The sequence below is a fragment of the Henckelia pumila genome, chromosome 2 (genome assembly GCF_033568475.1).
Source record: "Henckelia pumila isolate YLH828 chromosome 2, ASM3356847v2, whole genome shotgun sequence".
In the NCBI taxonomy this organism is placed as follows: domain Eukaryota; kingdom Viridiplantae; phylum Streptophyta; class Magnoliopsida; order Lamiales; family Gesneriaceae; genus Henckelia; species Henckelia pumila.
In genome coordinates, this window is record NC_133121.1 from 153,350,988 (window position 1) to 153,364,788 (window position 13,801).

Consider the following 13,801-nt stretch of genomic DNA (forward strand, 5'->3'; position numbering starts at 1 on the left):
TTGTTGTTGTTATTATTCATGAACCATTTAAAATAATAACGTTTGGTCAATTTAAAGGTTAGACACAAATGTCCATTTCTTTTATATTTTAATGAATTTATTAATTACTAATTATAACTACCATCTTTCAACTTTATTTTTTCAATATAAAAAATATAAAAATATTTATTTATTTACGTGTTACATAAATTATTCATTCGCGTGCATGGATTACTAATAGTCTTCAAAACTCCCTGGAATAAATGCCACGTTGATGCATCCTAAAATGCAAGTATTCACCGCATTGTCAGGCATGGAATAACAACCAATTCAGCTCTTCCTCCGGGTAAATAAGGCTTCCAATGCAGTCAAATTTTCTCGCTCTCGGGGGCCCATCCCTCTTTAGCTCAGTTCCAGGTAAGCTCCATGCTACTTGATTTTTGTATTGCTCAATCGCCGCTTGTTCACAAGTTGCAATATCCTCATCCATGAAACACCACAGGGACTTATAGCTGAAACCATTTGTCCAATTCACATGCGTTATGAGAATGGGTACAAGAATTATGCTTTTCATCTAATAAGGTTGCTTCTTTGCCTCCAGAAATACCAGGGAAATGCAGAGTTAAAAAGACACTAAGATGTGCTAGGATATCATTATATACCTTTTTATATGGCTTCGTGCTATGAGAAAAAGGAAAACATATTTACATACATTCACATACTATTAGACTGAAAAAATCAAATTACAACCACCAACCGTAGCAAAATTGACAAATAGTTTCAGTCCAATAGATAGGAGCAGACAAGTAATTTTGCTTCTATTGCTAAAACACGGATGCCTACTTCACAGCTTAATCTTAAAAGAAAACTATGTATTTCCACATGTCTACCTACAAGGGCTGCTTCCATGTTTTATCGCTCACCAGCACACAAACAATGATATGTACTCACTGAACCTATGTTGACCTCATCTTTTGCGAGTATACATGAGTTGCCTCTTCTATCTCAGTACTCTTTCTGCTTCTGTTTTGTAAATTGTAAGACCAGCATATACGAGGATGCCCGAACTAAAGATGATGCACCACTCAAAATTGACGATCATGCTGTCCAGATACAGTAGTCACTAGGCATTGTTTACAGAGTTACTTTTATTTACTCCTTGCAACTCCATTGAAGAATTGGTGATACTGCTAACTGAGCCCAAAGTCTGCGAACTCACCTGAGGGCTAGCTGGACAGGCTTCTGGATTACCGGTACTCATTGGATGAATAACCCCTGAACTCAATTGTGGGCTCATTGGAGTTCTCTGGCTTATCTGCTGGGGACTGGTTTGTTGTTGTTGCGGTTGCTGCTGCTGGGGTTGAGTCATTTGATGGGGTATTCCCATGCTTGAAGGCGAACCCACCGGTGGAGGCGAGACAACAGCTCGCAGTGGTGATGTAGTTTCTTGCTGCAGCTGTAACTGCTGCTGTTGCAGCTGCTGTTGCAGCTGCTGCTGCTGCTGTTGCTGTTGCTGTTGCTGCTGTAGTTGCAACTGCTGTTGATGTTGCAACTGAATATGCTGCTGCTGTTGCTGTTGCTGGTGCTGGTGCTGGTGCTGGTGCTGGTGCTGTTGCTGTTGCTGTTGCTGTTGCTGGTGCTGGTGCTGTTGCTGGATCTGAAGTTGTTGCTGCTGATTCACGTAAAGATTCACTCCTGAGATCAACTTTGGGGGACCCATGGCTCCCATTGCTGTGCGCTGCATCTGGTTGATATTAGCTCGGTTCAGAGTAGGGCCCAGCATTGAAAGACCAGCAGATCCTGGGTGAATCTGTCTAGCTCCAGGTATACCTCCAATACTTGATTGTGGGTTACCCATAATATTTGATTTGTTTTGTGCCATTTTCATCTTGATCAAAGCAGCTTGTGCTTGTGTAAATGTCCCAGAACGCATAGCATTGCTAATATTTGAAGCCTGGCTCAGATTCATGGGGCTCTGGTTCATGCTACCCACATTTGATATAGGCCCCATTGGTGTAGAAATCCCAGTTCCACCCACTCCCCTAACACCCCCTATTGCCATGCCACTGTTGCCCAAGCCTCCCAGCCCAACTATGTTATTGCCAATATTGCTCATACCTACAGTTCCAAGGCCGGTCATCATTTTCCTCTGCATTTGTGACTGCTGCTGCTGCTGTTGTGGTTGAAGCGGTTGCTGCTGCTGTTGCAACATCTGCAGTTGGACAGCCGAAGGCTTATTTGCCATGGGAGCACCAATCTGCATATTTGCATTCTGTGCTATGTTATTCAAATGTTGCATTGAATTTGCTGCAAGTATCATAGACGATCTTTGGAACTGGGGATTCTGCTGTTGCATCAAGGAGTGCTGTTGTGGTTGTGGTTGTGGTTGCTGCTGCAAAGCTGGCGGTTGTTCAGGTTGCTGAGATATGGAAGGTAATGAAACACCAGGCATGAGTCCTTGGGAGATTTGCAACGCCTGAGCATTTGCTGGAGGTAGCATTCTCGGGCCTTGTACATTCTGCATTGAGTTTAGTGATGCATTGACACTGTTGCTAGGTTTGGAGATATCACTGAGTGGCCCAAAAGCTCCAGAAAACTGCTGCATATCAGATGCGGAACTACCAGGTGGAATTCCAGGAGCATTAAGTTGATTGATTGACGCATTATTCGTTCGAATCGGTTTTGGTTGGACATGATCCTCCATATGATATCCATCACGTTCCATCTGCAAAGGCATGTATCATTAAAATTAGCTTCTATACTTGAATGGACAGCAGTAAATGAATGATAGACCAGACATACCAGAGAACAGAATTGTGCTGCCAGTAGATCAGCGGCGTGCTGCAGGAGTTAAGATACATAAGTAAACAACATATCATGAAGATCACAAAGGAATATCCGGTTGAAGGATCATGCTTCTGTGGGAAGTCAAGAACAGAAAACTTGATGTAATGAATCATATCCTACAAGTTTTTGGCATTCATCTACGTATTATGTAAAATTACATTGATTCCCAGAATTTGGGATAGCATGTTAAAAAAAATGTCATGCCTTCTGGTCCTAAAACATTAAATACACCTTGAAATTGTTGAAGTAGAGGGCGTAAATGCACATCAATGGCAAGTACAGTGGCTGAAGTTTTACAACAGATAAAGTAAATATATACAAATATAGCTCAGACCTCAAGATTGTTGATGTAATTTACCATAAAAGTGCATACCATATTGGAAAGTGGCTGGAACAAGAATATTCTCTCATACAAGCGAAGCTAATTTACCAAGTTCGCAATGTTGAGGAAACTTGTGAATACTTCTTCTTTTAAGGATTTTTTTTATGCGCAGTTGAAAATCCGTGGTGTTTTGCTTAATTTTGATTATACCCATCCCAATTTTCCTCCGAGAAACCGCCACCTAATTGCTCTTGCCTATCACATCCTTTTCATCCAATCTTCCTCATTACAAAATATTGGATTAGACAAATAGGTACACAAATTGTCAAAGCATTCCGCTATCCTGAATTGCGCATAGCAGGTTGCATACTTTTTCTCTAAGTCTTATGTGTTTTCACCTTTTCTTTATTTTTAAAAATAAATCAATACAGCATGCAAAATCAAAAACTCCTTGAAAACACAAAAGGCACTTGCTGTGTCACTTGCTGTGTGGAAAAGCATATCCACATTGCTAAATGCAGAAACTTTCAATATTTCACAGAAAAATAGGATATCTGTTGAGTTTCATATCAAAAGACAAAGAGGCCATCGTTTTAAGTATGATTAGGTACCTTAGCAAGAAAAGGAAAGCAACCGCTGGAGTCCATACTTACCTAAAAGCTGGTATACTTTATACCACAAAGAATTGTTTTGAAAAGAACAGAATGCTACATCACAATCTATCCCATGCACAACAACAAACAAGAACATATGCAAACTCACAGTATTGGGCAACGTTGGGAGGTAATCCTCTCCGTCCAGGTACTCATCATCCTCTATTTCTCCAATGCAAAATGCCACTACATCATTTGGCTTCTCTGACATGATCATCCTAGTTCTTGCCTTCGGAACATATTGTACGCCATTGCCTGACAGATACCGCTTGAGATTATCAGCAATATTAAACAAAATAAATGGATTTTTTTCAAAATCTGGAAGACGGCAAACCTTGAATAACGCGCTCTGTCTGCAAAAAGTTCAAAATCCTTGTCTTGAAAACATTCATATTGCCTCCTACCAGCGACTTTGACAATGGCATTTTACATGTTTCATCATTCAAATTCTCATTGCTCGAATCACTGGAGAGCTGTAGCTGAAGTTGTTGACTAGAAAATGCATTAGGTTTCCTGATTGGGTACTCATCTACCTTGTTCTTTTTACGGTTGAGTTGACACCTGAAACAGGGAAAAATAGTATGAACAGACTGTGATAAGATGAGATAATAAAACTGTTAAACGGAAAGAAAAACTCGCACACAAACTAATATTAATGTTAAAACAAAATGTACCAACCTATACAAGCCAATATCTAAAAACAACATACAGAAACCTCTGCTACGTAGTCGCGGAGAAAAAGGGCCATATACGAACACTTGCACACGTTTTCATAGTTTCGAAGAGGAATAACTATTATCATATTTTTTAGGAATGTCAATATCCCAAGGAACGGGAGTCAGTCTCTAGTATCAACCGTGGATGGATCCGGATCCTCTGCTGTGGAGAGAAACAGCACAGGATACTCATGTCTATTTTAATGCACAGTATCCTGTGTTGTTTCTCTCTCCACAGCAGAGGATCTTTTTCCGTTTAAGGATTTGGGAATGTTGGCCCCAGCTTCATTCTCCCAAATGTTCACGAGTTGAATATGAAACAAGCGCTGACGTGCTATTAAAGAAACTTGTGATTGAATTTAACGATTGGACGGACAGAAAACTCAAGAATATATAATAAAACTTAAAATTCTTAACAGGGCAGCTGGATTGACAGAGATACCTCATTGACACCATTTCAATCTTTGAGAACCGCTCAAGCATGATTTGATCAGCCAAAGGTTGATTTCCAACAGGAGGGCTGCTCGCATTTATTGGAACACTCATATTGCTAACACTGGCCGGAGAACCAACTCCACTTATAGCAGGTGTTTTAGGAAGAGAATTAGATCTACGTTTTGCAGCAGCTTGTGCCTGGTTTTGACGTTGCATGGATTCATTAGCGCTTGAAGTCAACGATGGGTTACCACCAACAGAAGGAACAGATGTGACTGCTGATTTATCCTTTTGGGACGACATTAGTCCACTAGTTACAACTCCTCCAAATTGAGGACCAATCGAACCACTGGAAAATTCTCCAGATTTGGATGATAAAGGAGATTGAGGCAAGCCTCCAGCAGACAAACGGGGACTTTGAACAAATTTTCGCTTTTGCAAAGAATCCTCCTTCCTAGAATTATTTTCAAGAGGCTGAACAAAATTATTCCATGGAGGTTGAGGGAAACCAGATCTCATGAATTGTTGGGGCATTCTTTGCTGTAATCGTGACTGCTGGGATTCAATTCGGGTTGATTCTGATTCTCCCATGTGCATACGACTGAGCTCTGGCTTGTCCAATCTCTCTGTCTCAACAGGTTCTTCCTTCAAGCCATATCTAAGTCCTTGTTGCCCAATAGAGAATGGAATTACAGCGCCATCCTGAATTAGACCTCCTTCATAGACCTGCTGGGTAAACTTTTGCAGACCATTGTTAGTATATTGAATTCCTCTTGCAATTGACTGCTGCTGCATCAGTGTGTTCTTCCAGTGTAAATCAGGTCCATGGATGCTGTCAGGTTGCGCCCCTGCATGTTGTGGATTGGCCTCAGCACCCGTATGCAACAGCTTAGACTTTTTGCTCGTAAGTGGAGATGATTGTCCATCTGGATTTTCTCTCTTACCATGTATAGAGGCAGCACAATTATCCGAAAATGGAACCATGCCCTGCCCACCAGGGGATGCTGCTGATGAATTCAACAGAGCTCCAGACCTGTGGTCCTTAAGATTTCTCGGGATCACATCACCAATTTGATACTTAGACTGGTTCGATACCAGAAGAGAATCCATATGAGGGCCATCAGACCCAAAGCTGTTGTTCCTTAGAGGGACCATAGTGCTTGACACATTATTTTGGGTATTCAAGTTCTCATGGGTAGGCTGCGGAACCAAAGATCCCGAGTCTCCCAACCTGGAGCTATCAAGAACTCTATCAGTACATGTCTTCTTCAAGTGATTATTATCGGTTGAGAATACAGAAACTTCAGAAATCTGTCTCAATCGTTTCCTCCGCATGCTACTTAACGCTAGATTTAACTGCAAATAAAATCCATACTAGTTAAATAGCACAACGTCCTCATAGCAAGAATTAAAGAATCAAGTCAATTGAACAAACCTTAGCAGTTACTAGGTTGTTAGAGAGTCTATCCAGCTGCGGGGTGGGGTCCAGGTAAAGCTGAGGTTGTAGGGCCCTTAAAATCCGGGATTCCACTTCCTAAACCCAAATGTAATAACCACATGTAAGGAAACTTATTCTTCTAGTGCATGTAATGAGCAAGAGAGAGAAAGGATCGCGCACCATCATATCACCATAGGTCCAACCACTTTTGGAAATAGACGGAATATCCTTAACCACATTTTCTAGAGACATCCTAAGACAAACTCTGTTAATGATGGGAATACCATCCCCAGAAGCCATTCTACTATGTTCTGATTCAGAATAGCAGTTCCGATAATCACGCACCTTCAATTCGAATACAAAAATAAGAAACTGTCAATATGTAAACAAGCAAATTAAGCCGACTGAGCACGCAAATAGAATTCATGGGATGGTCTAAAAGGGACAATATAATACATAGTAAGAAAAGAAATTGAGGAAATGGGGAACAGCAAAAGCAATGCTCCAGAAGGTAAAAATGAAAAACTGGAAGGAAAGGAAATTTAATAGTGTCACCAAAAAAAGAGCCATTTCCAAATATGATGAGAATAATTTATTCAGAATAATATCCCCAGATCTTGAAAAATGGAGAGAAAAGTAAACACACCACAGAAAATTCCGGACACAATAAAAAGACCATTGGAAGGCATTCTGACATACTATAGTGCGTATAGGTAGCCTGCGATTAAATCTCATGCACAATAACTGAACGATCAACCAATTGAAACAACAGTGAAATTCTGTCCAGGTAATTTTAGAGTGGACAATCAAGTATACCATAATTATCCTAAAGCACTTCAAATCTTAACTGCAGTTAATTTACCTCGCAGACTAGTGTCCCATCAACATACTTGCACGGTATATCATCCAAAATATCTCCGGGCAAGTGTCCAGACTCAATTGCCTCAAATCAAAAGAATGTACACGTAAGATAAAAGAATCAAGAGGAAAATTAAAGATTGAAGCTAATGGAAAGGCATCACAGCTACAACAAAGAACCTGACCCTGAAAGAATTGTATATCATATAAATATGCTAAGAAGCCACCAAATGAATGATACCTCAGAGAGCTGCAAGCTTTTATAACTTTTATAACCCGTTTAGAACAGAAGCAATATACTTGACAATTGAAATGATAGTCAATACATCTTTATACTAGCTGCAAGCTTGTGCAAATTTTATGATCCATGAAGATTAAATAAAATATATTAACAATCCAAATGACTATCGATACATCTCTTCACCTTCATTTTTCCTTCAGACACAAATTCAAAAATGTATTCCATTAAATAAATAAGCTCTAATATATAATTTGCTACTTACTGGCAATCCTTTATTTTATCAAGAGAATGATATTTTAAGGCAAGATATCATTATTTTGATGACAAAAATTCAAACTCACGATGGAAAGGTTAAAGTCAATCAAAGAAGCTTCGGAGTTTTGGTCAACAAAAATATTTGACAAAATCATTTCGCCAAAAAATTAAGAGTAATAGAATATATAAAGGATATCGCTAGCCAACAGTGGAATCCAAAAATAAAAGAAATAGGATTAACTTGTGCAGCCACAGTAGTATCCAAAAATACATAATGCAGAAAACATGCAATGTGCTTAAAGTCGAATGAAATAGAACACGGAAACCTTATCACCTACCGAAAAGAGAGTTTCTGATGCTCTATCATATGGATGCAAAAATTTAGGAACTTCAGTAGAAGGCTGGCGACCAGAGTCATTCTGAAAAAGAAATGTAGAGGTTAAGCCAACTTGAAATGTAAGAATGTAGCAGGAAAACACCAATTCTCCATGTGGACATTTTTAATTTCTTCTACTGCGCCAAACTAAATTAGATAGACTACAAACCTCCATGGGCTTCCCAACTGTATAACCATTTGGAAAAAGGCTTAGCGTGAAGGATACTTCACGATCTGAGAAAATCAATGAAACAAGAAAAATCAAATCACTAAAGATAAAAATGGCATGTTTAGAACGAAAAAAATGTAAGAAATAAGGGACAAAAAAAATCAACTCTAGGTGGTTCTGAATCAATGCTTTTAAATCGTTGTTTGGGGGAAATGTCATCTGACTTAAAAATTGGATTGCACTCCATCCGACTCTACTTTAAAGAAATTCAAAGAATCCTGTTTTGGTGTTTGGTTTCACAATGTTAAGAACGACGGGTTACACAATGACGGATTGCACTGTGATTATGAAGTACTCTTAAGAATGATTACAACAATGAAAAATATAAGAACAGCATTTATCATACACGTAACACGTATCAATTCCTTGTTAATAAAACACAGCAATTGGTTAAAAGAAGAATCAATTTGAATTTGCACAAGCCATAATTAAAATTATAATTTAAGCATGTAAAGAACACGATCGGTATTTTTGTGCTTACAAGAACGAAATTTGAATTATATTTCATGCATGTAAACATAATTGATATGCAATGTAATGGAATTCTACATTAGATCACGATATCAATGTAATGGAATTCTACATTAGATCACGAAATGATTAGCGTGACCAATAAGTTCATGTTTGAATGGGTTAATTTTTTCTATTCATTAGGATTTTGAACTTTTTGCTATTGTGCACATAGAAACAATTCATTGTGTGTGGCTTTTTGAAACTTTAGTCTTTGATTACAGATTAAAGAAACCAGAAAGCCATTTGAATCTGAAATTCATGGCTCGCGAATTTTTTTATGTTAAATTATATTTTAAGCAATATGTTTCCATACAACCAAATGGGCGGAAGAAAAAGACAACAGCTCACCAGAGATTTCAGCAATGTCCTTGTTCTCATTGGTTTTTTCCTGCAGAGAAAGACAGAATTCATCACAAAAAAAAAAAGAAAAGAAAAGAATAAGTAATAGAAACATAGTAATTTAGTAGGTCTAATCGGCCATTTCGTATACCAAATAGGCGTAATTATAATCACCTACGTCAACATCCACCAAACCATCTTCATAAACGACTAAAGGTTTATCCAGTAACATTTACACTTAAACAACCACATAGCTACACGAAAATGAAAAAAAAAATGAATTGTGTGGAAGGGTAACAGCAAAAGAACGGAAAAGCCCATAACAAAAACAGCAGGGAGAACAGAATTCTAAAATTAAAATAGCAAGCACGCATATTACTTGATGCAGTTTCAGTTCTCGAAAAAGAAGAAGAAAGACAACAATTTCATTATCGTAACCATCTTATTCTTCATCTTTCAACCAGTCATTGTGCTCAATTAATTGCCTGCTTATAAGGACAATTCACAAAATAATCAAATAACTGAATTTACGACAATGAATTATGACCAAAATTTCCTAAATTTGGTGGGGGGAAAAAACAATCTTTTTAATTGCTTCACGTACATGTGCATCCACTGCACAAATAATATCTCAACAAAAAAAAAAAAAAAAAAAAACATACCGTGAGCTTCCTCGCAGGAGAGGGAGCCCTCTTCCTTTGAGACGTCACATTTACGACGTCGTTCTGTGCTTCTTCCTCGGCGGCGACCGGCGGTGCGGATTTGGGCCGGAACCGCTTGCCGATCTTGGAGAGCTTAAACGAAATCCCCATTTATTTCGCGGATTTCTAAAGGAATTGGAACTCGTCAATCAAGAATTGAAGTTCAAACTCAATGCACGATCGACCATTGTACTGAGGAAGAGAATTGAGAAATAAGGGTCTTTTGGTCGCGCGTGTGTGTGTGTGTGTTTTAGGGGTGTTGAAGAAGAAAAAGAAAAGAAGAAGAAATTAAATTACACGTGAGAATAGTTAAATTACGACATATTGAAAGGAGATTTTTATTGAGGTTTGGGCGAGAGTTTAATCCCCAAGGATGGGAAAATTATTTTAGGATTAATTAATTAAAATAATAATATTTATATTCATAATTAGTAATTACATGTTCATGGTACAACTCTATCGTAGACTATTTGTTTGTTTGTTTTTTCTCCTTCTTGGGAGCATAGATATTTCCTCATCTTGTTGAGAGCATACCACTTCAGTTTAATGAGCTATTGGTTTTTTTGCACTACTATACCGAATATGGATGAACTTATGACGATATATCCCTCATGAGTGACGAATTGAACAGGGTTTAATTTTTGAACCCTCAATTTTGACTAGCAAACGAAAAGCCACATCTATGGTGCTCTGATAGGGAAGTTCAAATCCAAGATATTGGAGACCACTATTTCCTTTTCAATGTTTTTTCTATTTTTCAATAAAGAATATGGATCTATTTGACTGTGCATCAGAGTATAAGCAGTTGAATCGAGTCACTGTGAAGAACAAGTATCAATTGTTTCGTATCGATGACTTCTTTGATCAGCTTCGGGATACGTCTTTATACTTCAAGATTGACTTGAGATCTGGTTATCGTTATATAAGATTCCGCGATGAGGATATCTCCAAGACTACTTTCTGTAAAGCCCCGAAATTATTTAATTTTAATCCGAGAATATTTAATTTGAAAATTTTGAAGTTTTGATTTAAATTCTAATATTCTTAAATTATTTAGGATTGAAATTGAATTTACATAAGGGCCGAGGACTGAATTGTAAATATTAAAGCTTTGAGGGACCAAAGTGCAAATATGGCCTAAATGGGTTGGACACTTGTTGTTTAATTGTATTCCAATGTGTATATCACTACATTCATCAGATTTCTTCATTCTCAGCTCAAGAAAACCGAACACTTCATCCTCTTCATTGGAATTTTTTCTTTCAAACCTCGGTATCTTTTGATCCGGCCAACCGAATTGAATTCCGAGCATAGTTCCGGAATCCTTGCAAGAAGGGCTACAAAAGAATTTAAGTATCTATGTGATTCAGTAGGTTTTGAAATCTTGATGTTGGGGGAAATCAGAGTTAAGCATGAATATGTGTTTTTGAAGTTATATCTTGTTCGATATCGAAGTCGGATCGAAGAACAGATGCCGATTGAATTTGTTATGATTTATTGTATGAAATTCGAAACTTATGTCTTCTGATATTGCTGATTTATGCGAATATATGCTGATATGAGATTGTTATTCGAGTTCGATATTGTTTCGGTTATCGATTTTCAGTCGTTACGCCGTCGGTTTACAATTTGAAGATGTTTTGATTTCTTATGATTGAGCTGAAGACTTTATGAGTTGTTAGCTGATATGTATAGTTGAATATACCTTATTTCAGATCAGATAAGAGCTTGATCGAGTCGCGAAGTTAGCCTTCGAACCGAGCAAGATTTGAAGAAGGTTTGAAGTTAGTTTGATTGGATTGATTACTATGAAGTTGAACAGAATTTGTAATTGAAGATTGAATGATGAATTGAATAGCTTTGATATATGTGTTCTTAGATGTATATTTCAGATTGATGTCTTCACGAACCGAGAAGAAATAAGAAGGTATAAAACGATACTCGAGGTTGTTGTATCTCGAGTTTCCTCGAAGCAAATCACATACTTATCGTTTATGTTTTGTTGATGTTCTTGATTTAGAATTTGAGTTTATGATCCATCTCAGGTAATGGATCTTTGATTATCTTGATGTTAATGACGTCGTGTTGTTTACAAAGCGAAGAGAATGGATATCCATGTTAAGATCGTATACGAATCTTGACACCGGGATTCAGATATGAATCTTAAGGCCTTGAGCGGCTTAAAACCTCGATGACAGACGTCGGTTACAAAGTTTTACTGCTTTACTTAGATTTTGAGTTGATTTATGATTGTTAAAGCATGTATATATCTTTTATAATGAGAATGATTTCTCATCGGAGTTTATCCGGCTATTGCTTTGTTTTGTATGTGTGCATAGCAATAGGAGGGGCAGGAGCTAGTCAGAGACAACCTTGATAGCTCGAGAGAGAATCTAGCATGTGTGGACTCGGGCCTTAGCTGAAGTGTTTGTGCAATAGCTGTTAAATATGTTAAAAACCAAGTGATGGTTGTTATGTGAAGAACATGTTAAACTTGTATGTATCTTAGCTAGTTTGGATACTTTAAACTAGTAGGTTTGATGTAAGTAAGCTAGAACATTGTGCTTGAACTTGTTACTTATGTATATACATGTTTGGTATTGAGTTAACATGTTTTGTGATTGAAGAAGAAAGGGGAATCCAACCTTTACAGCTTTTGACAGCAACAACAATCTGCTGATTTTCAAGCAGAGCATGCTCGCCCGATCGGTTGAACTTGACCGATCGAGCGAGGCTTGTTATTTTCAAAACCGAGAGTTTACATGATTTGCTCGCTCTATCGGTTGATGTTGACCGATCGAGCGAGGTGCATTATTTTTTTAAAAAAAATTCTTCATGATTTGAACTTGGTTTAATTTAAGTTCTATTTATTAAATGCCCTATGAATTTAATTAGCGACCCGAGCCCCCACAACAGGTGGTATCAGAGCGATAAGTTCTTGGACTGTATTAGAATGAGCGAGGCAGATCAAGTCCTTTTGCTTGATTTATTTATTCTTAACGCACGATTATGATTTGAATTGATTTATTGTTTTAAGAACTGCATACTTGCTATAATTTCTGAAGTAATTGAAAGTAGGTGTTGATTGAGAATGTATTAATATAAATTCTTGATCAGACTCGATCTCTTGTGATGGCATGATTATGCTAATCAGAAGAGGACTGAGATTGAACTGCTGTCTGTGATATATATTGCTGAATTGTACATTAATCTGTTTGATTATCAGATATGCCTCGAAGACCGGTGACTAGACAGACAGGCACAGTTCCAGTGCCAGAACAGGCAGTTGTAGCACCGATAGTGCCTCAGGTAACTGAAGCTCCTCGACCTGAACAGGGTTGTACTTCCTGATAAGTGTATTTTATACACTTAATTTATATATGATTTTAATTGTTAATTGTTGGTTTCGAGCAGATTTATGCGCAAGTTGTGTTGTTTTTGTGGTTGCAGAGAATTAATGAATTATTTGGAAAAGAAGAAGAAAATGAGAATTTGTGAAGAGAAAAAAAAAATAAAGGATAAAAGAAAATTAAAGAAGAAAGAGGAAAGAACGATCAGACAAGAGAAGGAAAGATTGGGCTTTTGTTATTGGGCTTTTTGTTGGCGCCTAACTTAGCGCTAAACAGAGAACATTTAAGAGCTATCGCACAACACATGAAGGCTGAGAGAAAGTGGAGAACAGAAGAATATGTGCGCCCTCCTGGGTTTTTAGGCGCCCGCTTGTCGCTGTTAGTGTGTTAATCGAAAAGGAAACTTTCTATTTTTTTGGGCTTTTTGACTGGGCTTTTCATATAAGATATAAAAGGGATTTTTCTTATCAGACAAAGAAGAGCCGCCACACACAAAAACACTACACATCAGAGATAGGTTTTGATCGTGAGATTTTTCTGGGAGATTTC

General features: G+C 37.8%; 1 protein-coding gene across 1 annotated transcript; it reads right to left on the reverse strand.

The window, feature by feature from the left end:
- Window positions 1-666: 666 nt before the first annotated feature.
- LOC140880569 (protein PHYTOCHROME-DEPENDENT LATE-FLOWERING) lies at window positions 667-10,172 on the reverse strand. The gene is made up of 12 exons (XM_073285130.1): window positions 9,864-10,172; window positions 9,211-9,250; window positions 8,290-8,354; window positions 8,083-8,163; window positions 7,253-7,333; window positions 6,571-6,735; window positions 6,388-6,486; window positions 4,960-6,308; window positions 4,136-4,362; window positions 3,911-4,056; window positions 2,782-2,820; window positions 667-2,704 (listed from the first exon to the last, which is right to left on the reverse strand). Exons 1-12 carry the CDS (start codon window positions 10,011-10,013, stop codon window positions 1,103-1,105), a joined length of 4,044 nt encoding a protein of 1,347 aa, XP_073141231.1. The 5' UTR covers window positions 10,014-10,172; the 3' UTR covers window positions 667-1,102.
- Between the last annotated feature and the right edge of the window lie 3,629 nt (window positions 10,173-13,801).

Coding starts and splice junctions, on each gene's coding strand:
- LOC140880569 (XM_073285130.1), bottom strand. CDS start 10,013: ATGGGGATTTCGTTTAAGCTCTCCAAGATCGGCAAGCGGTTCCGGCCC. Junction 8,164..8,289: donor CAGTTGGGAAGCCCATGGAG/GTTTGTAGTCTA, acceptor TTTCTTTTTCAG/AATGACTCTGGTCGCCAGCC. Junction 6,309..6,387: donor ACAACCTAGTAACTGCTAAG/GTTTGTTCAATT, acceptor TTTTATTTGCAG/TTAAATCTAGCGTTAAGTAG.